This window comes from Anolis sagrei, chromosome 11, assembly GCF_037176765.1.
Source record: "Anolis sagrei isolate rAnoSag1 chromosome 11, rAnoSag1.mat, whole genome shotgun sequence".
In the NCBI taxonomy this organism is placed as follows: Eukaryota; Metazoa; Chordata; class Lepidosauria; order Squamata; family Dactyloidae; genus Anolis; species Anolis sagrei.
Genome location: NC_090031.1, coordinates 30817859 through 30845307, shown reverse-complemented (window position 1 = coordinate 30845307; position 27449 = coordinate 30817859). Strand labels below are relative to the sequence as shown.

The 27449-nt window shown below is 39.7% G+C and overlaps 1 protein-coding gene and 1 long non-coding RNA gene across 2 annotated transcripts in view; one reads left to right on the top strand and one right to left on the bottom strand.

The window, feature by feature from the left end:
* The window catches only part of TBX2 (T-box transcription factor 2), a 37705-nt gene extending 36353 nt beyond the window's left edge, over window positions 1–1352 (bottom strand). Inside the window, exon 1 of the mRNA XM_060756799.2 lies at window positions 390–1352. Within this exon, the coding sequence (XP_060612782.2) occupies window positions 390–805 (416 nt within the window). The 5' untranslated portion in view covers window positions 806–1352. The remainder of the gene's footprint in view (window positions 1–389) is intronic.
* Window positions 1353–2895: 1543 nt separating this feature from the next.
* LOC137097674 (uncharacterized) lies at window positions 2896–23255 on the top strand. The gene is made up of 2 exons (XR_010910351.1): window positions 2896–4143; window positions 23014–23255. It is a non-coding gene; the product is annotated as an uncharacterized lncRNA (long non-coding RNA).
* The last annotated feature ends 4194 nt before the right edge of the window (window positions 23256–27449 follow it).

Here is a 27449-nt window from a genome sequence, read left to right as displayed (position 1 = left end):
TCTCCTTCCTTCCTTCCTTCCTTCCTTAATTCCTTCTCTCCTTCCTTCCTTGCTTCCTTCTCTCCTTCCTTCCTTCCTTCCTTCCTTCTTTGATTACTTCTCTCCTTCCTTGGTTCCTTCCTTCTTTGATTCCTTCTCTTCTTCCTTCCTTAATTCCTTCTTTCTTTCCTTCCTTCTCTCCTTTCTTGATCCCTTCTCTCCTTCCTTTCTTGATTCCTTCTCTCCTTCCTCCCTCTCTCTCTCCTTTCCTTCCTTCTTTGATTCCTTCTCTCCTTCCTTCCTTCCTTCCTTCCTTCCTTCCTTCCTTCCTTCCTTGATTCTTTCTCTCCTTCCTTCCTTCGTTCTCTCCTTCTTTCCTTCCTCCCTCCCTCTCTCCCTCCTTCCCTTACCTGCCGGACTTGGTGATGACCATCTCGGTGCCCAGCTTGTGGAACTGGTCCCAGAGCTCCTTGGCCTCCAGGGTGACCTTGGGGTCGTCCTCGGCGCCCAGCTCCTCCTCGGGGGGCTCGAGGCCCTTGAGTCCCCGCAGGTGGGCGGCGGCGGCGGAGGGCGGGTGGTGCGGGTGGTGGGCGTGGGCGTGGTGGGCCAGGGCGGCGGCCGAGACGTGGAGCCCGGCTTCGGCCTCGGGCAGCGGCTTGGCCAGGGCGGCGGCGGCGGCGGCGGCGGCGGGCGGGAGGGCCAGGGCCGGGAAGAAGGAGGGCTGGGCGGCGGCCAGGAAGGCGGACATGGGGAAGTCGGAGGGCCGGGGCGCGTGGAACGGGTGGTACGCCATGGCCGAGCCCGAGAACCCCGCCGGGTCTCGCATCAGGGCATCCGCCGCGAGTGGGCTTACGAGTGGGCACCCATCCACGCGCCTCACCTCCTCCTCCTCCTCCTCCTCCGAGGAAAAGCCACAAAAGGGGGCGACCAATACGCGGGGAAAGAAGCAGCCCTTTCCTCTGGATCGGATCCTCTTCAAGCTGTCGTTGGCTTCCCCTCTTTGGGGTGCGTTTCCCCCCAAAGCGAGGCTCTCTCTCTCTCTCCCTCCTTCTTTCCTTCTTTCCTTCCTTCTCTGTCTCCGAATCGAAACTAACCCGGATTCAAGGCTCCAGAGAGATCCGAAGCGGGTCCCGAAGCGGCTTCATCCCTTCCCGAGACGAAGAGGTGGGTCAGGGTTGGGGGTCCCTCTCTCTCTTTCTCTCCCTCTCCCTCTCTCTCTCTCTCCCCCTTTCTTTCTTCGTCCGGGCGTCCCAGGCTCTCCTCTTCCTCCTCCTCCTCCCTCTCTTCCCTCCGAGGCGCCTTCTCCTCCTCTCTCTCTCTCTCTCTCTCTCTCTTTCTCTCCTCCTTTCGCTTGCTCTCCGCCTGCCTTCCCTCTTTCCCTCCCTCCCTCTTTCTCCCCCTCCCTCTCCTCCTTCTCCCCCCCCTTCCCTTCCCTTGCCAAGCCCCCTCGGTAGGGGGAGGGCCGATTGCCGAGCCCCCCCAGGGGCGGGGTTTGGACCAGAGGGAGGAGGAGCAGAGAGGAAAGGGGGAAGGAAAGAAAGAAAGAAAGAAGCAAGGAAGGAAGGAAGGTGTCGGAAGCACCGCCAGAAAGAAAACATGTCAACAGAATAAAATATTAACCAGCCAGGGAGACAAGGCCTCCGGAGCCCTCCTCCTCCTCTTTGGCTCTCCCCCCTTCTCTCCCCCATATTGCTTTCTCTCCTTCTCTTCTTCTCTCCCCTCTTTCTCTCCTTCTCTCTGTCGCTGCTTCTTTCTTTGACCCTCTTTCTTTCTCTCCTCTCTCTTTCTCCCTCTCCCTCTATTTCTTTCTCTCTTCTTCTCTCCCCTCTTTCTCTCCTTCTCTCTGTCGCTGCTTCTTTCTTTGACCCTCTTTCTTTCTCTCCTCTCTCTTTCTCCCTCTCCCTCTATTTCTTTCTCTCTTCTTCTCTCCCCTCTTTCTCTCCTTCTCTCTGTCGCTGCTTCTTTCTTTGCCCCTCTTTCTCTCCTCTCTCGTCTACTCTATCTCCCTCTATTTCTTTCCTTCTCTTCTTCTTTCCCCTTTCTCTCTCTCCCTACTTCTTTCTTTGCCCCTCTTTCTCTTTCTTTCTCTGCTCTCTCCCCTCTATTTCTTTCTCTCCTTTTCTCTCCTCTCCCCTCTTTCTCTCCTCTCTCGTCTCCTCTATCTCCCTCTATTTCTTTCTCTCCTTCTTTCCCCTGTCTCTCTCTCTCTCGCTACTTCTTTCTTTGCCCCTCTTTCTCTCTCTCCTCTTTTGCCTTCGCTTCTGTCTCTCCTTCTCTCCCCCCCTATTTCTTTCTCTCTTTCTCCCTCTATTTCTTTCCCTCCTTCTCTCTTCTTTCTTTGCCCTTCTTTTTTTCTTTCTCCCCTTCGCTTCTCTACTCCTCTTTCTGCTTCTCTTTCTCCCTCCCCTTCATTTGTTTCTCTCCTTCTCTTCTTCCCTCCTCTCTTCCTCTCCTCTCTATCGCTGCTTCTTTCTTTGCCTCTCTTTCTCCCCTCTTTCGTCCCCTCTATCTCTCTCTATTTCTTTCTCTCCCTCTCTTATTCTTTCCCCTTTCTCTCTCACCACTTTTTTTTTTGCCCCTTTCTCTCTTCTTTCGCCTTCGCTTCTGTCTCTCCTTCTCTCTCTCCCTCTATTTTTTCTCTCCCCCTTTCTCTCCTTCTCTCCTGTTCCCTCTTTCTCTCTTTCTTTCTCTCCTCTCTCGACTTGGCTTTATTCCTCCCTCTCCCTCTCCCTCTATTTCTTTCTCTCCTTCTCTTCCCTCTTTCTCTCCTCCTCTGTTCTTTCTTTGCCCTTATTTCTTTCTCTTGTCTCTCTCTTTCACTACTCCTCTCTCCTTCTCTTTCCCTTTCTCCCCCCTATTGCTCTCTTTCTCTTCTCTCCCTTTTTTCTCTCTATCGCTACTTCTTTCTTTGCCCCTCTTTTCTTTCTCTCCTTCTCTTTCTTCCTCTCTCCTCTTTCCCTCTTTCTCTCCTTAGCCTTTCCTTCTCTTTCTCTACTCCTCTTCCTTTCTTTCTCCCCCTCTATTTCTTTCTCTGCTTCTCTTTCTTCCTGTCCCCATTCGCCTTCTCCCTCTTTCTTTACTCCTCTCTCCTCTTTATTTCTCTCTCTGCTTTTCTTCTCTCCCCTTCTCTCCTCTCTCTCTTTTGCTTTCTCCTTCTCTCCCCTTTCTTTTTCTTTCTTTGCCCCTCTTCTCTTCTTCTCTTTCTCCTCCTCTCTCCCTCTCACCTTCTTTCTCTCCTCTCTCAGGATGTAAACTGGGCCCATAACCACATTTAAGAAAGTGCCTTCCGAGTAAGACCCCTTGCCAGAGACAGTTGAACCTCCGCCTTGTCCATTTCTATGGGTCCCCGAGGGGAGGCCCGTCCCACCTGGAGACACGGGTCTTCTGGGCACGTGCGAACGTTCCCGTGGATTCTTCCCACCTGGGTAGAAAAGCCATTTGCGAGGGGACTCAATGATGGGACGAGGGGCACAGGGAGGATGGGAGATAGAGCCGATGGGAGTTTTCCCCAACCCTTGACACGTGTCTGGATCCGAGCCTCACATTGCTCAGGGTCAGAAGAAGGAGAAAACTCTAAGAGTGAGGAGAGGGCTTCCCAATTCAGTTGTTGACACGCGAGTCAACTCAGTGGAAGCGTGTTTTATGGAGAGGGGGAAGAAAAACACTTTGGATTCGGGGAAAACTATTCACTTTGGAGGGGTCCAAAAGGGAAGAAAGGGGGAGGCAGAGAAGAAAGGAGTCAAGCCGGGGCTTCTCTTCCTCCCGTTTCCTTTCTTCCAATCCGAATCCTGCTCCGAATCCCACCCCAAATGCAGTGCCCCCCCCCCTTTTCCCATTGAGATCCAGGAAAAGAGAGAGAGGGAGCAAAGAGACGGAAAACAGCCCGGAAAACTCTCAGTAAGACTCTTTCCAAAGGAGTGGGGTCCACAAAGCGACCCCAAACAAGCCTCGGCCTTAGAAAGCGCCTTCAGGAGGGTCCGGACCCCTTCTTTGCCCCCAAGCCGGGGGGGAAATGGGACCCCGAGAAGCAGAATTAAAGGGGAATGGATGTGCATGATTTAAAGGGGCAGTCTGGGCGACATCGCCGCTTTAAGAGGCGCTTTGGTGGAGCCCCACCACCCGAGCTCCGAGCCGGACCCAAACCGAGCAGCCCAGGCGCCGCGGGTAAGTCGGGGGCACTGACACGCGTTACCTGGCACGTGTGGACGCGCCCAACCCGCGTGTTCCCTTCCTCAATTGCTACTTTGCTTCGGGGTGGGAGTGGGACCGTTTGGGAGAGAGGGAGGCCCTCCAAGCAGAAGGAAATCAAGGGGAAACCACAACCACAACAACAGCAACATGTATCACTATGATTTTTGTACCTAGGTTATAATTTTGCAACAACAAAAACAACAACAAACAACACTATGTATCACTATGATTTTTGTTGCTGGGTTACAATAGTCATTTTCTAATTTCTATTATAAACATCATGAGAAAAGTTTCTTAAACTTCCCAAACTGAACCGGATTATCTGAGTCTACACTGAGTCTAATCCGGTTCAAAGAAGATAATCCGGATTGTGTGTGGCATTGCAGAAGGGGCTTTTATTTATCTATTATAGATAGAGTGATGACAGATACTGATAGGCAGGCATTGGTGATGTGTGTAATTAAGTTGTTGTGAGCTGTGTGTAACACACATCACAGAAAGTCCTTCTTTGCCTTCCATAATATAGAAGTTTTGCAGGATAATGTACAGGTTTCATATGCTCATGATATGTATTATATCCATCTCTATCTATTATTTATTTTCCCTATGCATATTGGCACACACCCAGGCATGTAATGCATGTCACTTTATGTACATTATATGCATATGGTATACATTTCCTCCTGGCATGGCCATAAAAATGCATCTGAGGCATATTCTATATGTACATTGTACACGTCTATTAATATTTTCCTCAGGCATGATCATAAAAACATATTAATAATAATAGTAATAAGTAAAGAGGGATATAAATATAATAGTGTGTATATAATGGAAACACACACAGACATATAATATTCTATGCATATTATACACATACAGTATACACCTATATGTTACCTATTAGTCATATGCATAATATACAGAGTATATATACAGGACACATTTTTTCTTGTGCCTTATATATGTTGCATATTATACACATACACATAAGATATAGAGTAGAGAATTAATGTCTCCTTATACCTCATGTATATCCGTATATATGTATATATTTGTAAATATATGTATATTTGTGAGTGTATCTGGATATATGTATGTGTATATGTGCATGTATATATATATTGTCCTTCTATAGAGAAGGGGGATATATATATGTATATATACACACACACATATATATATAGAGAGAGAGAGACAGAAGGGGATATATATGTGTGTATGTGTATATATAGATATCTCTGTATGTATATAAATATATAAATGTCTCTATATATATGTGTGAATATATATATCTATATATATATGCATGTATATACTGTATATATATTGTCTATCTATTGAGAGAAGAGGGATATATGTGTATGTGTGTATATATATATATATATAGAGAGAGAGAGAGAGAAGGGGATATATATCTGTGTATATGTATATATAGATATCTGTGTTTGTGTATAAATATAGACATTTCTCTCTCCCTATATGTGTGAATGTCTGTCTATATATCTATATATGTATGTGAATATATATATGTATATAGTCTATATATAGAAAAAGAGGATATATATGTGTGTATGTGTATCTATAGATATCTCTCTCTATATATATGTGTGTATGTATAATATTTTCTCTCTGTGTATGCATAAATAAATATATCACTCTATCTATATATATGTGTGTGTATCTGGTATGTTATATATATGTATGTATATAGTCTATATATAGAAAAGGAGTATATATATATATATGTGTGTATGTGTATCTATAGATATCACTCTCTCTATATATATGAGTAAGTATAAATTTTCTCTCTGTGTATGCATAAATAAATATATCACTCTATATATATGTGTGTGTGTGTATCTGGTATGTTATATATATGTATATAGTCTATATATAGAAAAGGAGGATATATGTGTGTATGTGTATCTATAGATATCTCTCTCTGTATATATAAGTATAATTTTTCTCTCTGTGTGTGCATAAATAAATATATCTATCTATATGTGTGTGTATATATCTGGTATGTGTATATATAGATCTCTCTCTCTCTCTCTCTCTATATATATATATATATATAGAGAGAGAGAGAGAGATATCTAGAGAGGAGAGGAATAAGAGATCTAATAGAGATCTCTATTAGAATTAATAGAATTATTAGAATTAATTAGATCTAATAGATCTAACAAAAATTAATAGAATTAATAGAATTATTAATTAATTAATTAATTATTGGGATTAATTAGATCTAATAGATCTAATAAGAGATCTATTTCACCAAGGTATGATATTAGGCATATTATCCATATGAAGGCCACCATAGTGTAGTAGTTGGGTTATTGGACTCTAAACCGAATCCCAGTTTCTCCCTGGAAACCCACTGGTTTCTAAGTCACACTCTCTCAGCCTCAGAGGAAGGCCGTAGCCCTTCGATTCTGCCCCCAACCCAACCTAAATGTGGTATCCCATTCTATGCCTTCTTCTTTACCCATGTAAAAGGGTGGGCACCCAGGGACTTGAGGCTCTCCTCTTTTCATTTTGGAAAAATGGGCCTAGAAAGAGAGAAAAGCCAGAGGCCTGAGCCAAGGGATGCTGGGGGAAAGGGGAGTTTGTTTGCCCAGGGATTATTTGGGGGGGGGGAGGACAGGAGAGAGGACCATCTCTGGCCCTTCTCTACTACCCCCCCCCCCCCCAGTCTTCCCCCTTCAAGAGAGAGCAAACATTGCCAAGAGGAGATCTGCCTGCTTTTGTCTTTCTGGGTGTGTGGTGTTTCTCTGGGGTGGGGGGAGACAGAGTCAAGTGCCCCTTGGCGCCAGGGGTTCAACAGTGACAAGAAGGAGAGGGACCACCTTTCTCCCCTCTTCAAGCCTCCCAATTCCCTTCCAAAACCAGCAAAGGGATTTGTAGACCTCCCAAAGGCAGGGAGGGGTGTCTAGGTGGGTTTGGGGAAAGTATATGGCCAAAACAGGCCAGGAAAGGGACACTCACCCCACAACTGACTCAAGGGCACCCACAGAGCTGCCCTAGCTGGGTTGGGCTTTGCACTGGCCAAAGAAACCCCCTAGGTGGCTGCCTCCAATCAGTTAACTACCAGGGCCAGCTTGGGCTCCCTCTGAGGCTGAGAGAGTGTGACCCAGGGGCAATGTTGCTCAGGAATTGAGAGAGAGAGAGAGAGAGAGAGAAACTTCCCTCTGGGCCTGGGAAAAGGGTCGCTTGCTCTAGATATGAATTTGAATGGCGGGTTTTACAAAGTGTATATTTTAAGAAAACTACACAAGGCCTCCGATGGATGCATGGACAGATAGATAGATAGACAGACATCAAATAGATAGATAGATTAGATAGATAGATTAGATAGTTAACAAATAGATAGATTAGAGAGATAGACAGCAGATAGATAGATTAGATAGCTAACAAATAGAGAGAAAGATAGACAACAGATCCATACACAGATAGATTAGATAGTTAACAAATAGAAATATTAGTGAGATAGACAGATAGATTCTGTTGAAAGATACATAGATAGCTAGGATAGTGAACAAATAGTCAGATTAGAGAGCTAAATAGATAACAGATAGATCCTGTAGATAGATAGATAGATAGATAGATAGATAGATAGATAGATAGATAGATGATAGATAGATAGATAGATAGATAGATAGGATAGTTAACAAATCGATTAGTGAGACAGACAGAAGATAGATAGATAGATAGATAGATAGATAGATAGATAGATAGATAGATAGATAGATAGGACAGTTAACTAATAGATTACCAAGATAGAAAGACAACAGACCGATAGATCCTGTAGATAGATAGACAGATAGACAGACAGATAGATAAGTTAACAAATAGATGAGAGAGATAGACAGACAGTCAATAGATAGATAGGATAGGATAGGATAGTTTACTAATAGCTAGATTAGAGAGATGGATAGATAAATAACAGAGATAGATAGATAAATAGATAGATAGATAGATAGATAGATAGATAGATAGATAGATAGATAGATAGATATGATAGTTGAAAAACAGATTAGAGAGCTAGGCAGACATAGCTAGCTAGGATAGTTAACAAATAGATTAGACAGATAGATAGACAGACAGACATCAGATAGATATAGATAGATAGATTGATTGATAGGATAGCTCACAATAGATAGATTAGAGATATAGACAGACAACAGATAGCTCCTGTAGATAGATAGATAGATAGATAGATAGATAGATAGATAGATAGATAGATAGCAAACTGATTGATTGAGTTGGAAGAGTCCTGCTGGGTCATCCAGTCCAACCCTCTGCCAAGAAGCAGGAAAATTGCATTCAAAGGACCCCGACTGATGGCCATCCAGTCTCTGTTTCAAAGCCTTCAGAGAAGGAGCCTCTACCTCACCCCGGAGCAGGGAGTTCCACTTCTGAACAGCTCTCAGATAGATTGATAAGATAGATATCAAACAGATAGATAGTAGATAAAAAGATAAACGATAGACAGAAAGGCAGTGTAGATAGATATGAGGTAGAAGGGTGTCCTTTCTAAAGTCCTCAATTTAAAAGGGGAAACATTACAGAGGGAAACGTCCTTAATGTCCTTAACATTACCCTCAAGGCTCCCAACAACCGCCCTGCAAGGTCGGACGGGGGGGGGGGGGGGAGGAAACAAAGTCGGCTCCATTTTGTCATTCAGACAATGCAGGATTTTACCTCTCCCCCCCCCCCCCTTTATATTTTTTGGAAAACAGATCTTTCAAAGGACTTTCGGGGCCAGGTTTCTGGCTTGTTTAAGAGTCGCTCCCTTTTCTCTGTAAGCAATGGGGTCGCCCACAAACAAGGGAATTGGGTCCCCAGAGGAGGAGGGCAGAAGAGAGTGGAAACACGATGACATGGGGGAAATATGCCATTGGGAGGGGATTCGGGTGGCTTCCCTTTCCAGGTAAAGGCGGCCCAGGAGGTAGAAAGGGACCCCAGTCGAGTTCAGTTTTGATTTCCAATTTAGGTAATTATTTTTGGGTGGGGAATTCAGCTTTGATGAACCCAGCAACCGAGAGAGATGCTCAGCCGGGCTGAAAGGCGAATCCACCTGTCTCCAAACCCCCGATACGGATCTGTTTGCGTTTCGGGTTTAAAAAAGCAGAGAGAAACTCGGTTTATGAAGGACCTCGTTGTCAATCATTCCCAAGGCTTCCTTTCCCTCTTTCCAAAGGTCCATTTTGGGCAAAGAAAACCCACTTTTTTGCTCAGTGTTTTCCAATTTTTGTAATAAATTTGCTTTCGCAGAGGTCAAGCTCGTGCTATATAAACAGACGAAAATTCTCCAGATTTTGCTGTATTTTTGTTTTGGGCTGTATGTTTCAGGGGTTGAGGTTGCTATTATTCTTATTCTTGCTGTCCTTGTTGCCTTAGCCTGGTGAATATTGTTTCAGCCTCAGGTCGAGGATGGTTATTAGGGCAGTAGGGCAAAATGTATGGCGACATCTTGGATGTCTCTCTCTCTCTCTCTCTCCTTGATACACAAAGTCCAGTTTCCAGCGATTTTCGATATTAAGCTGCTCCTTAATCCAGCCACAAGCTGGAAGAGCCCCCTCCCCTTTCCGCTTCCCAAGTGGGGTTTGATCTCATAATTTCCTCGCCATTTCCCCTCCCTCTTCCCCTCTGGCAGACTTCAAGGGTGGGGATCTCCTCAAGGACTCAGAGAGAGACAGAGATAGATAGATAGATAGATAGATAGATAGATAGATAGATAGATAGATAGATAGATAGATAGATAGATAGAGAGAGAGAGTGATAGATAGATAGATAGAGAGAGATATGAATACATAGATAAATAGATATATAGAGAAATAGATAAGTATATATATATAGAGAGAGAGAGAGAGAGAGAGAGAGAAATACATAGATAAATAGAGAGAGAGAGATTCATAGAGAGATAGATAGATAGATATGTAGATAAATAGATAGATAGAGAGATAGATAAATAGATTCATAGAGAGATAGATAGATGCATTTATTTATCTCTCTATCTCTCTGTCTCTATCTATCTATCTACATATCTGAGAGATAGAAAGAGAGATAGAGAGACAGAGAGATAGAGATAGAGAGATAGATAGATAAATGCATAGATAAACATATAGATAGATAGGTAAATACATAGAGAGAGAGATTCATAGATAGATAGATATGTAGATAGAGAGAGATAGAGAGAGAGAGATAAATGCATAGATAAATATATAGATAGATAAATACATAGAGAGAGAGAGGGATGAATACATAAATAGATAGATAATTACATAGATAAATAGATAGAGAGATAGAGAGATAAATACATATAGATAAATAAATAGATAGAGAGATAGATAGATTCATAGAGAGATAGACAGATAGACAGATACATAGATAAATAGATAGAGAGATAGAGAGACAGAGATAAATAGATAGAGATAGATAGATAGATAGATAAATATATAGATAGAGAGAGATATAGAGATATATAGAGATAAATAAATACATAGATAAATAGATAGATAGATAATAGACAGATAGATAGATAGACTGATAGATAGATATGTCCATAGATAGAGAGATAGATAGATAGATAGATAGATAGATAGATAAATAAATAAATAGATAAGATAGACAAACTGATTGATTGATATGTTCCAACTTCTTATGGGGAGTCCGGCTGAAATCCCTATTTAATTGAATTTGATTTCTTTTTAAAGGAGAGAGTTCAAAGATAGCCATCAAGTTCAAACTATAGACACACACACACACACACACACATATACCCACATATTCACATATTCACACATACACACACACACATACACATATATATTGAAAATTATTCCCAGAGAAGGTGGGCAGATGCATGCACGTTTCTAATGTATGGAAATATTCTTGTTCCTGTTAGACACTTAATTATTGTTGACAACAACAACAATCTGGAATAATATTATTAGCATATTATTATTATTATTATTATTATTATTATTATTATTATTCGTATTATTCGTATTATTAGTATTATACACTGCTTTATTCCACATTGGCCCAAGGCTGCTGGAAAAGCTTTGGAAACCAAGCAAAGCTGAAGAAAAAGTTCAATGTGTTGTCGAAGGCTTTCATGGCCGGAATCACTAGGTTGCTGTGAGTTTTCCAGGCTGTTTCCATACAGCCCGGAAAACTCTCAGCAATCCAAAGTTCATTGCGTTTCAGAAAGTTTGTTTTGGGGTGGTCAACTGGGATCCAATCATGAGGAGGAGGATAATTAATGGCACACTCGGGATCTTAGTTTTCCTCCCCAAAGGCTGCTATTATTATTATTATTATTATTATTATTATTATTATTATTATTATTGATAATGGACTTTTACTGGACTCTCCCCGAGACAGGCGGGCTAGAAGAGAGATACAATACACAGATAAACAGAAATAGGGAAATGGGAGAGGGGGGAAATCCTCTTCGGCTTCCCGAGCCCAAGTTGGGGGTCACTGGAGAGATGCCTCGCCGCCCCTTCCCCAGCCCCCCAAATTGCCTCCAGGTTTCTTGCTTTGGAGCGGAGGGTGTGTGTGTGTGTGTGTGTCTGAATGGGAGGAAAAGATCTTTGGAAGGGGACGGAGAGGGAAGGAATAGTTGGAGAAAGGAAGGCCATTCAGGTGAGGATCGGAGGAGCGCAGGCGGGAGAGGAGAAGGTGGGGAAAGAGGGAAAGAAAGAAAAGAAAGGAAGGAGGAAAGAAAGAAAGGGAAGAGGAGGGAGGGAAGGAGGGGGGGGGAGGAAAGAAAGAGGAAGAAAGGAAGGATGGAAGGGAAGGGAAGGAGGGAGGAAGGATTCCGGAAGGAAGGAAGGACAGAAAGAGAAAGAAAGGATGGGAAGGGAGGGAGGAAATGAGGGAGGAAGGAAAGAAAGAGGAAGGATGGAGGGAGGGAAAGGGAAGGGAAGGAGGGAGGTAGGAAGGATTCCGGAAGGAAGGAAGGAAGGGAAGAAGGGGAGGGAAGGGGAGGGAGGGAGGAAGAGAGGAAGGAAAGAAAGAGGAAGGAAGAAGGGAGGATTCGGGAAGGAAGAAAGGAAGGATGGGAGGGAGGGAGGAAGGAAAGAGGAAGGAAGGATGGAGGGGATGGGAAGGGAAGGAGGGAGGAAGGATTCCGGAAGGAAGGAAGGGAAGGGAGGGAGGAAGGAAAGAAAGAAAGAGGAAGGAGGGAAAGGAAGGAAGGAAGGAGGAAGGGAAGGGAAGAAGGAAGGGAGGAAAGACGGGAAGAAAGAAGGGAGGGAAGGGAAGGGAGAAAGGAAGGAAGGAGGCAGGCAAGGGAAGGAAGGAAGGAAAGAGGGGAGGAAGGGAGGGGAAGGGGAGAAAGAAAGAGAAAGAAAGAAAGGGGAGAGTGGAAGGAATGGAAGGAAGGAAGGCAAGAAAGAAGGCCTTGTTGTGACTGGGCTGTTAGGGAAGACTGTAGGATAAGTTCGGAGAGGTTTGAAGGGAAGAGAGAGAAGAGGGTTTGGAGAAGAAGGAAAGAAAGAAGGAGGGGAGGAAGGAAGAAAAAGAAAGAAAGAAGGCATTGTTATGATTCGGCTGTGTTATGGAACAATGTCGGATAAGTTCAGAGAGCTTTAGGCGAAGGGAAGGAAGTTTTGAAAAAGAAGGAAAGGAAGAAGGAAGGAAGGAAAGAGGGAGGGAGGGAGGCACTGCTATGATTCGGCTGTGTTAGGGAAGAATGTAGGATAACTTCGGAGAAGTTTAGGCGGAGGGAAGAGAGAGAAGAGGGTTGGGAAAAGAAGGAGAAGGAAGGAAAGAAGGAGGGAAGGTGGGTTGGGTGGAGAAAAAGAAAGAAGGAGAAATACTCTTTGGCGAGTGTTGAAGGAAGGCCATTCCGGCTAGGGGTGTGGAAAAGAAGAAAGGAAAAGGAAACGGGGAGGGAGGGAGAGAAAGAAGGAAGGAAGGAGGATTGGATGGAGGAAAGGAAAGAGAGGAAATACTATTTCGCGAGGTTGTCGGGAAGGAAGTTCTGGCTAAGTTCGGAGCGATGAAAGAGAAGGGCTTTGGGAAAGGGAGAAAGAGGGAAGGAAAGGAGAAGGAAGGAAGGAAGGAAGGAAGGAAGGAGGATTGGGCGAAGGAAAGGAAAGAAGGACATTTTTTCCTTTCCTTCCCTTCGTCCAATCCTCCTTCCTCGAGGTGGTAAGGAAGGGAATTCCGGCTAAATTCGGAGCGATGAAGGGGGTTTGGAAAAGAAGGGAAAGGAAGAAAGGAAGAAGGAAGGAAGGAAAGAAAGAAAGAAAGAAAGAAGGAAGGAAGGAAGGAGGATTGGGTGGAAGAAAGGAAAGAAGGACATACTCTTTGGCTAGGTTGTAAGGAAGGGACTAAGTTCGGAGCAATGAAGGAGAAGGAAGGAGATTTGGGAAGGGGAGAAAGGGGAAGGAAGGAAAGAAGGAAGGAAGGAAGGGAGGAGATTGGGTGGAGGAAAGGAAAGGAAAGGACATTCTGTTGCGAGGTTGTATTAGGAAGGCAATGCAAGAGAATGTCCTTCTTTCTGACTTCCCTCCCCCTTCCTCCCTTGCTTTCCCTTCTTTCCCAAACCTCCGAACTTACCCGGAATTCCCTTCCTTACAAACTCGCAAAAGAATATGTCTTTCTTTCCTTTCCTCCACCCAATCCTCCTTCTTTCTTTCTTGCCTTCCTTTCTTCTTTCCTTCCCCCTTTCTCCCTTTCCCTTCCTTCTTTCCCAAACCGCCTTCTTCATCGCTCCGAATTTAGCCGGAATTCCCTTCCTTGCAACCTCGCAAAAGAATGTCCTTCTTTCCTTTCCTCCTTCCAATCCTCCTTCCAATCCTCCTTCCTTCCTTCCTTCCTTCCTTCCTCCCCCCTTTCCCAAACCCTTTTGGAAAAGAAGGAAGGCAAAGGAGGAAAGGAATGATGGAAGAAAGGAGGAATTCCCTTCCACACAACCTCGCCAGATTATCTTTCCTTCTTTCTTTTCCTTTTCTCATTCCAACCTTCCTTCCTTCCTCCAAACCCTATGGAAAAGGAGGAAGAGAAAGGGGGAAATGAAGGATAGAAGGAAGGAGGATTGGGTGAAGGAAAGGAAAAGAAAGAAGGAAAGATAATCTGGCAAGGTTGTGTGGAAGGGAATTCCGGGGAAGTTGGGAGCGATGAAGAAAGCGAAGGGGTGAGAGAAGGAGGTTTGGAAAAGAAAGGGAGAGGGAGAGAAAGAAAGAAAGAAAGGGAGAATGAGAGAAAGAAATAAAGAGGAGAGAAAGAAAGAAAGAAAGAAAGAAAGAAGAGAGAGAGAGAAAGAAAGAGAGAAGGAGAGAAAGAAAAATGAAAGGAAGGAAAGAAAGAAAGGGAGATGGAGAGAAAGAAAGAAAGAAAGAAAGAAAAAAGAAAGAAAGGGAGAAGGAAAAAAAGAAATAAAGAAAGGGAGGAGAGAAGAAAGAAAGAAAGAATGAGAGAAAGAAAGAAAAAAGGGGAGAAGGAGAGAAAGAAAGAGATAAAGAAAGAAAGAAGGAAGGAAAGAAAGAGAGAAGGAGAGAAAGAAAGAAAGAAAGGGAGGAGAGAAAGAAAGAGAGAAGGATTGAAAGAAAGAAAGAGAGAATGAGAGAAAGAAAGAAAGAGAAGGAAAGAAAGAAGGAGAGAAATAAAGAAAAGTAGAAGAAGAGAAAGAAAGAAAGGGAAAAGGAGAGAAAGAAAGAAAGAAAGAAAGAAAGGGAAAGAAGGGAATCCTGATTCTTCTGTAGGTGTGTCAGGAAAGGGATTGTGTGGGGGGCACAACTCCGGATAACTCCGAGGGAGGGGAAGACAGGGAAGAGGGTTTGGAAAAGGGAAAGGAGGAAGGAAGGAAGAAAAGAAGGAAGGAAGGAAGACTGAGGAAAGAAAGCGGCTTTGAAAGAGGGCTGCGTCAAGCTTGACGTCAAAGCGCCCTTCTTTGGAGAGGGAGAGAAAAGCGCCTTGTCTCTCTCCTCTCTTCCTTTCTCTCTCTTTTGGGTGGGGGGGTTTCGGCCCCTCCCTCCCTCTCTGCCCCGGACCCCCCCCCTTCCCCATCCCTCCCCTCCCCTCCCGGCCTATTTTTAGCCTCGCCACGACTCCGTCCTTGGCGCCAGGCCGCTCCGGAGCTGTCAAAGTCCTTCAGGCTGCCCCCTCGTCATGGGGAGACCCCTCCCCAGCCCCTCTTTCGGGGAGAGGCGCCCCCTCCCCGCCTGCCTCCCCCTGACCCCGGCCAGCGGGGCTGCTGGTAGCCTGTCGGCCCCACTTAGCCGAATGGAGGGCGACGGGCAGGCTTCTCACCAGGAAACACCCCCCAACCTTCTTCCCCTCGACGGAGCAGGAAACCATAGGAAAGCAAGGGCAAATTGGACCCAGAACGGAGCACCAAAGGAGGGGAGGGGTGGGGATAGAGGGGTAGAGAAGGGGAGACCCCATCCAGTTGCCATAGGGACCACCACCACAACTCTTTGGGTCCAAGGGAGGAATTACATCAGCGTTGGGGCCTTTCCACAAGCATTGCTATTATAGGATTGCATGTTCCAGAAGCATTCTCTCCTGACGTTTCGCCCACATCTATGGCAGGCATCCTCAGAGGTTGTGAGGCCTGTTGGAAACTAGGCAAGTGGAGTGTGTGTGTGTGTGTATGTGTGTGTGTGTGTGTGTGTGTGTGTGTATATATATATTATATATATATATATACATACACAGACACCTGTGGAATAATGTCCAGGGTGGGAGGATGCCTGCCATTTCCTCTCCCTAGTGAGACTCACATTCAAAAACATCACAACTCAAATATATACAAATAGAAAATAATAAAAGAGTCTAGCATTATATCTTATTATATACTAACTATTCCTTGCCACACGTTGCTGTGGCCCAGTCTGTGTATATATGTTTTGTGTGTGTATATATGTGTTTGCATATATATGTGGTTTTGTGCATGTGTGGTAATGTATTTTTGTTTTTCAATATTTTTATGAGTGATGGTCTCTCATTGGCCTGAGAGGTGTCTTGTGTCCAAATTTGGTGTCAATTCACCCAGTGGTTTTTGAGTTCTGTTCATCCCACAAACAAACATTACATTTTTATTTATATAGATCATCAGTAGTATTAGACTTAATATTTTAGCATTCTTATATTACCATGTTATCATAGATTATTACATTGTATTGCATTAATATTATATATACACACATATATATAATATTAATATATATATTACAAGGTATATTACATATATTACGTGTAATGTTACTAATAATATTGCAGTGTAGTAGTACAGTCCAATATTATAATCTATAATACTAATATTGTGCTATGCTAATAATATAATATATATTGTTTTATACATTATATTATAATATATAATATAATATTAATATATTATTATATATAATATAATATTAATATTATATATTATATTAAAATGTAATATATATGTGTTATATATATATATATATATATATATATATATATATGTTTACAATAGTTATGTGTTTACATTGTACTGCATTAATATTATATATATATATATATAATATTAATATATTATATATTATATATCACATGTATGCTATATATTACAAGGTATATTATATATCACGTGTAATGTTACTAATAATATTGCAGTGTAGTAGTACAGTCCAATATTATAATCTATAATACTAATATTGTGCTATGCTAATAATATAATATATATTGTATTATACATTATATTATAATAAATAATATAATATTAATATATTATTCTATATAATATAATATTATATATTATATTAAAATGTAATATATATGTGTTATATATATATATAAATATATATATAAATAAATGTTTACAATAGTTATGTGTTTTACTGTATTTATATATTCCACTGCACTACCATTATTATTATTATTATTATTATTATTATTATTAATATTATTATTAATGACATTTATATGCCGTCCTTCTCACCCCGAAGGAGACTCATTATTATTATTATTATTATTATTATTATTATTATTGATATAGGTTGATGACTTAGGCGTCCATATTTCTATCTACCATAATTCCTTCTTGCAATGGCTCAATTTAAAGTGGAAAGACTTCTGGAGCCCACTTCTGGGATTTTGATCCCTCAGGGATGAATCCGGATTAATAATGATAATAATAATAATAATAATCCACCAAAGTTTGCCACTCTTTCCAAGAAATTGCTACCAAATTAAGACCTCTAATAATATAATATAATATAATATAATATAATATAATATAATATAATATAATATAATATAATATAATATAATAATGCAATAATATAATATAATATAATATAATATAATATAATAATATAATATAATAATATAATATAATAATATAATATAATATAATAATATTATATATTATTATATATAATATAATAATTATTATATTATATTATATTATGTTATGTTATATTATATTATATATAATATAATAATGCAATAATATAATATAATATTATATATTATTATATATAATATAATAATTATTATATTATATTATATTATATTTATTATATTATATTATATTATATATAATATAATAATGTAATAATATAATATAATAATATTATATATTATTATATATAATATAATAATTATTATATTATATTATATTATATTATATTATATTATATTATATTATATTATATTATATTATATTATATTATATTATATTATATTATTATAATATAATGTTGTTGTTGTTCATTCGTTCAGTCGTCTCCGACTCTTCGTGACCTCATGGACCAGCCTACGCCAGAGCTCCCTGTCGGCCGGCACCACCCCCAGCTCCCTCAAGGTCAGTCCAGTCACTTCAAGGGTGCCATCCATCCATCTTGCCCTTGGTCGGCCCCTCTTCCTTTTGCCTTCCACTTTCCCCAGCATCATTGTCTTCTCTAGGCTTTCCTGTCTCCTCATGATGTGGCATTCAAAGGACTTCCACTTTGTCTCTAGTATCTTTTCCTCCAGTGAGCAGTCGGGCTCTATTTCCTGGAGGATGGACTGGTTGGATCTTCTCGCAGTCCTATAATACTAATTCAATAATAATTAGACACCCCCCCACCTTGTCCTCTTCAATTCTCCAGACCTTCCCTTTCTTTCCTCCCCCCAAAACACACACTTTTCCCAAAATTTTCTCCTCTCTTTTCATGGGACCTCTGGCTCTTTGCCTTCAATGGATCAGAAATCCGGCTCCGAATCGATTCGGATCGTGTCGAGAAAGGTCTACATTGATGCTTTTGAAGCAAGAGCCTCTTTCCCGGATGTCCTTAATTTTTCAGGGGGGGAAACTCTCAGCCCAGAGTTCAAAGGCATCCCATAAAATTAACGCAAGGGGGAGGAAGGGGTCCTTTAAGGGCAATTATGCCTGGGTGGCCAGCATTCAAAGGACTCCAAATGGCCTGCTAATAGGAAATAGTTCCAGAAATAACAACAACAACAACAACAATAATAATAATAATAGAATAACATTTCTTACCTGCCTCTCCTGAGGTCTTCAAGAAGGGTCCAGCATAGTCAAATTCAATTCCTAAAAAAGAGAAAACCATTCAAATCATTCCATGTGTGTGTGTATATATACATTATGCTATATATATATAGCACACACACATTATATATATATGCTAGTCTATACATATATCTAACATAGATGAAAACACCTTCAAATCATACCTTATATATAATAATAATATGATTTTTATATAGCATACACATATAGCATATTTATATATAGCATATGCTAGTCTATACATATATCTAACACACACACATATATATACGTTAGATTAAAACACTTTCAAATCATACCTTATATATAATAATATGATTTATATATAGCATACACATATAGCATATTTATATATAGCATATGCTAGTCTATACATATATCTAACATATATATACACGTTAGATTAAAACACTTTCAAATCATACCTTATATAATAATAATATATGCTTTATATATAGCACACACACCCATAGCATAAATATATAAATATATATAAATATATGCTTTTAGATTAAAACACCTTCAAATCATACTATATATATGCTATATGTACATATAGCATATATATGCTATATATAAATATATGCCACATAATATATTCTATATATACATATATGCTATATATGTGTAAGATATATTTATAGACTATATGCTAGTATATGCTAGTCTATAAATATATCTGACACATATATAGCATATATGTATATATAGAATATATTATGTGGCATATATTTATATATTGCATATATATGCTAGTCTATAAATATATCTATACACGTTAGATTAAAACACCTTCAAATCATTCCATATATATATATATATATATATATATATATATATGTGTGTGTGTGTGTGTGTGTGGAATGATTTGAAGGTGTATATATATATATATCTCACAATATTATATATGCTTTTAGATTAAAACACCTTCAAATCATACTATGTATATGCTATATGTACATATAGTATATATATGCTAGTCTATAAATATATCTAACACACATATATAACGTATATGTATATACAGAATATATTATGTGGCATATATTTATATATAGCATATATATGCTAGTCTATAAATATATCTAACACACACATGTATAGCATACATATATATTATATGTGGCATATATCTATATATAGCATATATATACTAGTCAATAAATATATCTAACACACATATATAATGTTAGATTAAAACACCTACAAATAATTCCTTATATATACTATTATATTTACATTATATATTTGCTTTATATATATAACATACATATATATGCTAGTCTATAAATATATCTAACACATATATAGCATATATGTATATATAGCATATATATGTGGCATATATTTATATATAGCATATCTAGGCTAGTCTATAAATATATCTCACATATATATAGCATACATATATAGTATATGTGGCATATATTTATATATAGCACATATATACTAGTCAATAAATATATCTAACACACACATATAATGTTAGATTAAAACACCTACAAATAATACCTTATACATACTATTATATTTATATTATATATATGCTTTATATATAACATACATATATATGCTAGTCTATAAATATATCTAACACACACATATATAGCATATATGTATATATAGAATACATATGTGGCATATATTTATATATAGCATATATATGCTAGTCTATCTAACACACACATTTATAATGTTAGATTAAAATACCTTCAAATAATTCCTTATATATACTATTATATGTATATTATATATATGCTTTATATATATAGCATACATATATATGCTAGTCTATAAATATATCTAACACATATAAATATATATATATGTGTGTGTAAGATTAAAACACCTTCAAATAATCCTAATAATCCTAATACTACTACTACTACTAATAATAATAATAATAGCAACAATAGCAACAGGTTTCCAAGAAGTGTACAAGATAATTAAAGTAAATAACTAAAAACAAAACAAAACCATTAAAAAACCTATCTATTCAAAAATATTAGATCAAAACACCTTCAAATCATTATTAGCAATAATAATAATAATAATAATCATAGTGAAATGCTTTTGTTTCATTATTAATAAATAAATACATAAATAAAAGTTATTAATACTACATAAGAGTCTGTATTGATCTCCTATCTGTCTTCCAGAGGGACACAAACAGCTTGGTTAAAAAATACCCCCCAAAAAACCCCCAGGAAAGCCTTACAAACACATTACTTGGGGGGTTTTTGCTCCCAATAAGAAAACCCTCCTTTCAAATTAATGCTTCCAGACTGACAGCCTTGAGGAACGCAGTGCTAAGTTCCTTGGCCGCGTTACTCCTAAGACGTTACATTCCTTGAGGCGGAACTACTTTGACAAAAGGGAGGGGGTCTGTTTAGAAACGGGATCGATTAGCAACGAGTTCCGGTTAGTTCTCAGCAGTAACGAGTAACGCGTTATGTAACTAGATTGCTCGTATGACATCGGAAGACCGTTTTGGGGGCTCAGGAGAAGAGGGCTCGATAATAATAATAATAATAATAATAATAATAATAATAATAATGGAAAGGAAAAGGTGTGGAGTTGTGGAACAGCATAAATGCGACACAGCCATATAACCGAATTGTCGGGTCGCAACTCAATTCAATTTCGGAAAGACTTGTGTGGGGAGCTAGAGGGTATGCTTGCCCTTCAATAGTGGAAGAAGAGAAACAAAAGCGGGACGAAACCGGTTCAAAACGTGGGGCGGATCTCACCGAGGAAGTTTAGTATTTGGCTGGAAGCGCCAACAGGACATTATTGGCTCCTGGTATCAATCAATCAATCAATCAATCAATCAATCAATCAATCAATCAGTCAATCAATATATAGATCTATCCATTCTCTCTCATGTGTGTGTGTGTGTGTACCTAGGTTGCAAGCTGTATATTGTATTGTTTTTAGTTTTGTTAGACATGTTGGGTCTTTTTTTAGAGAGATCAAGTGGGACACAAATCAATATAATTCTCTCTCTCTCATTTATTTCTCTAGTACTATCTAGCTATCTATCAGATATCTAACCTAATCTATTTATTGTGATCTATCTATTTTAATCTATGATCTATTAGTCTATTTTAATGGATCTGCTATCATCTGTCAATCTATTAATTCATCTTTATCTCTCTATTAATCTATTATCTATGATCTTTCTATTAATATATTTTAATCTATTTTGATGTATCATCCATCTCTTAATCTATCATCTATCTATTAATCTAATTGAATGTATGATCTATTTATTAATTTTTTGTATCTATCTATTTATCTAAATCTATCAATCAATCTATATTAATGTATCATCTATCCATCTATTAATCTATGTAATCTATGATCTATCTATTAATCCATTTAATGTATCATCTATCTATCTATCTATCATCTATATATCTATTAATCTATGTAATCTGTCATCTATTTATCTATCATCCATCAATCTATTTATCCATTTTAATGTATCATCTTTCTATCTATCTATCTATCTATCTATCTATTAATCTATTTTCATCTATCATCTATTATCTATGTAATTTGTCATCTATCTAAATCTATCATCTATCAATCTATCTAATTTAATGTATCATCTCTCCATCTATTAATCTATTTAATCTATCATCTATCTATTAATCCATTTAATGTATCATCTATCTATCTATCAATCATCTATCAATCTATCTATTCATCCATTAATCCATCTATTAATCTATTTTAATCTTAAATCTATATATCTATTAATCTATGTAATCTGTCATCTATCTATCTAACTCTATCATCTAACAATCTATCTATTCATCTATTTAATGTATCATCTATCTATCTAAATCTATCATCTATCTATCTATCTATCTATCTATCTATCTATCTATCTTAATCTATCATCTATCTATTAATCTATGTAATCTGTCATCTATCGAAATCTATCATATATCAATGTATCTATTAATCTATTTTAATGTATCATCTATCTATCTTAATCTATCTAATCTATTTTAATCTATCATCAATCTATCTATTAATCCCCATCTATCTATTTTAACGTATCATCTATCTATCTATTAATCTGTTTTGATCTGTTGTCTATTTATTAATCTATCATCTATCTATTTTAATTTATCACCTATCTATTAATCTATCTGTCTACCTATCTGTTTTAATCGATCATTTATCTATCTATTAATCTATGTTAATATATATATATATATATATATATATATATATATATATATATAATCTATCTATTAATTTATTTTAATCTGTCTGTGCCTGATCTATCTTCATTTATTTATGCATGTATCAATCTGTCATTTCAGAATGGAGTGAACTACAAGAGAGGGAGGCTGCCATTCCTGGCATAAGAGATTTGTGGACAGTGAAGATCAAACTCCACCTTTTTGTAACTTTAGGATGTTTTTCAAGTGATTTTATGCTGTTTGATGTGTTTAATTAAACTCATTTCTAATTTTTATTGCCAAGTTGTTGTTGTTTTTTCCAATTGCCTGTCTCTGGGAGTTGCTGGGCAGACAACATGAAATAAACAAAGGAATCAATACAACTTCAAGGCTCTTAGTTCTGTATCCAGACACTCCTCATGTCTCTTTCTTACAGGTTATGTTCAATGGCTTAAGACCTTGGAAAACTACAGTTTCGATGACTCCATAGCATTCAGCAGTGAAAGCTAAAGTGGTGCCACACTGCATTAATTCCACAGTGTAGATGCACCCTTCGGGCCTAATTGTGTGAATATGTAATACAATATAATACTACTACTACTACTACTACTACTACTACTACTACATACACACACACACAGCTTACTATATATCTATATATATATATATATAATATTATTATTAATAGATAGATGGGTAGATAGGTAGATAGGTAGATAGATAGATAGATAGATAGATAGATAGATAGATAGATAGATAGATAGATAGATAGATAGTAAGCTGCTCTGAGTCCCCTTCGGGATATAAATTCAGTAAATAAATAAATAACAAATAAATAAAATATCTTCTTTTGGACCAAGTTTGGAAAGAAATCTCTCCTCTCATCTATTTTCCTTTGGTTTTCTTTCCCACTGAGGATTTTTCCTTTCCTTCCTTCCTCTCCCTTTTTGCCCATTTTGACTGTTTAGATTTCTTCCTGCCTTTCAAAGACAAATATTTCCAGTAATCCCGATTTCTGGAAAATAACAACACCCCTCTTCCCCAATGAGCGTCCCCTGAAGTTGATCCAGAGTTTAACAACTTTATAAACACATAGAGGTTTTCTAAAAATTTGGTTCCAGACTGTTTGTCAAGAGAAAATTGTATGTAAACCTCTTGCAGACAACTGGAGATAAACTTCCCTTCTTTCTCCAGAGCCAATTGCTGGCGGGGATTATTATCACTATGTGACCACAGAGAAATTAGTTCCTCGTTTTGTAACTAACTACTTCCAGAAACTTCCAACAGTTCTCTTTTTAACTTGTGTCTATTGATTTTTTTAACAAACCTATTTCAATGTGGTTGTAATGGTCTTTCCATTGTATGGCACATTTTTGTATTGCTTTTCAAAGCCGCTTTGGGGGAAAGACAAGAAATAAATGACACAAATAAAATAAGAGTAAATATCCCATTCACGAAGTTGAAAGACTTATATATTACGGAAAGATGTATATATTACAAGACAGATGTACTCCTGGTCAGTTGTAAGGCCAAACAAGGTATAGGGTTACACTCCCCCTGAAGACATAGGTTTTCAGCTTGGGAGTGATCCTAGACCCATTGCTGAGCCTAGAACCCCAGTTTTCAGAGGTCATCAGGGAGCTTTCACACAATTGTATGCCAATTCTACCCATACCTTGGGAAGCCAGACTTGGCCACGGTGGTACACGCGCTGGTCACACCCCCAAAATAGACTATTGCACCATGCTCTACATGGGGTTGCCTTTGAAGACTGTTCAGAAGCTCCAAGTAGTCCAACAGGTGGCAGCCAGGTTCTTTACTGGAGCAACATACAGGGAACATACAACCCCCCCTGTTATGACAGCTCCACTGGTTGACGGTTTGCTATCAGGAACAATTCAAAGTGCTGGCCTTGGCCTATAAAACCCTAGACAGTTCATGTCCAACTTACCTGTCCCCCTATGAACCTGCTAGAGTGGTGGTTCCCAACCTTTTTTTGACCAGGGTCCACTTGACCAGCGATCACTTTGATGAGGGATCACTTTGACTAGGAATCACTTTGACCAGGAATAACTTTGACTAGGGACCACTTTGATCAGGGATTACTTTGACCAGGGATCACTTTGACCAGGGACCACTTTGACGAGGGACCACTTTGACCAAGGACCACTTTGACGAGGGATCATTTTGACGAGGGACCACTTTGACCAGGGATCACTTTGATTAGGGCCCACTTTGACGAGGCACCACTTGACCAGGGATCACTTTGACCAGTGACCACTTTGACCAGGGCCCACTTTGACCAGGGCCCACTTTGACCAAGGACCACTTTGACCAGGGCCCATCTTTGACTAGGGATCACTTTCACCAGGGCACACTTTGACCAGGGATCACTTTGACCAGGGATCACTTTGACCAGTGACCACTTTGACCAGGGCCCACTTTGACCAGGGCCCACTTTGACCAAGGACCACTTTGACCAGGGCCCATCTTTGACTAGGGATCACTTTCACCAGGGCACACTTTGACCAGGGATCACTTTGACCAGGGCCCACTTTGACCAAGGACCACTTTGACCAGGGCCCATCTTTGACCAGGGATCACTTTGACCAAGGACCACTTTGACCAGGAATCACTTTGACGAGGGACCACTTTGACGAGGGACCACTTTGACCAGGGACCACTTTGAACAGGAATCACTTTTACCAGGGACCACTTTGACCAGGGACCACTTTGACCAGGGACCACTTTGACCAGGGCCTCCCATCTTTGACCAGGGCACACTTTGACCAGGGACGACTTTGACCAAGGACCACTTTGACCAGGGCCCATCTTTGACCAGGGACCACTTTGACCAGGGACCACTTTGATCAGGGACCACTTGACAAGGGATCACTTTGACGAGGGACCACTTGACCAGGGCCCACTTTGACCAGGGCCCATCTTTGACCAGGGATCACTTTGACCAAGGACCACTTGACCAGGGACCCTTTGACCAGGGATCACTTTGACCAGGGATCACTTTGACGAGGAACCATTTTGACAAGGGACCACTTGACCAGGGAGCTCTGCTCTCGGTCCCACCGCCTTTGCGTGACTGGTGGTGATGAGAGACAGGGCCTTCTCAGTTCTTTCCCCCCAGCTGTGGCCCAGTGATTCATATGTTAAATAAATAATAATAACTATTTTTGGCAGTCATAGATTTTTGTGTGCAAGTAAGTCTGATCTTGGAAGTTAAGCAGGGTCTACCCTGGTTAGGACTAAGATGGGAGACCGCCAAGGAACCCCTGGTGCTGTAGGCTCTATTTCAGAGGAAGGGACTGGCAAAACCACCTCTGGCGGGTCCTTGCTTAAGAAAAAAACCCTATGATTTATTTTTTATTAATTTTTAAAATAATTTTTTAGGTCCTCCAGCAAGAAGTTGAACATAGAAGTACGTTGGAAAACTTAGAAATTCATAAAGAAAACATTTACGTGAAATCCATAAAAGTGAAACTCACAAAGGGCAAAGGCTAACCATCCTTCAACTTTCATGTTTCCTTCCGACAAAGCCTTGCAAGTTGTAGTTTGCCCCCAGAGTCTCAATATCTCTCCGAATCGTAAATCCCAGGACTCCAAAGAACGGCGCCATTAACGCCATACACAATGTGTTATAATTCTAGAGTGAGACTGAAGGCCATCCTTAAAGGAATGGCACACACAGCCCATTTCAAAGGGCCAAGCTGAGATCCGCTCCCCACTTCACCCCTTATCTCCAAGGCTGAAGTGGGAAGTAAGTGTCCCTAGGCCTGGGCTTGGCCTCCTGACCGGGGTGAATTTCACACTCTGCCAAGATGGCCACGCGTGTTCTGACATGGTTGGCCAAGTATCGACACGGCTCTTCACAAGAAGACCTCTAGGAGCCAGAGGCCGGGGGAGACGAGATAGGGACGCCCTTGACACTGCCAAGTAACTCCTTGAACAAGAATGCGGCCGGAGATAAAGGAGCAAAACTAATTTGGGGAAAGGCGGGCGAAGCAGACGCTCTCTCCGACACTCTGTCCAGAGCGCTGGGTCATTTTTAGACTTTGGAGGAAAGTACAGTTGGATCTCCATATTTGCAGGATCTCATAACAATGGTCAACCTCCAATAAGAGAAAACACTTCCCAAAGGATTTATACGTCCTCCAGTGCTATTCTAATGTCAATATCAGGTCACTAAAGGTAAAGATTGTCAAGAATATTAAACATTAACTAGGTATTTTTGGCTACAAAAATGTGAGTCAAGCACTGAAAGGGTTAAATAGATGCTATGACAGCAAAATCTGCCATTCAATATAAGCAAGTGTGACTGTAACTTAGTAGGTCTCAATATGAGAGAGGTCTCTGTGGGACAAAGGTCTCAGTGTGAGGTAGGCCTCAGTGTTAGTTTGACTTAGTGTGAGAGAGGCGTCAGTCTGAGAGAGCTCTCAGTATTAGTAGACTTCAGTGGGAGGTAGGCCTCAGTGTGAGTAGGCCTCGGTGTTAGTAGGCCTCAAGTGTGAGTAGGCTGTGTGAGAGAAGCCTCAGTGTGAGGTAGGCCTCAGTGTTAGTTCGAC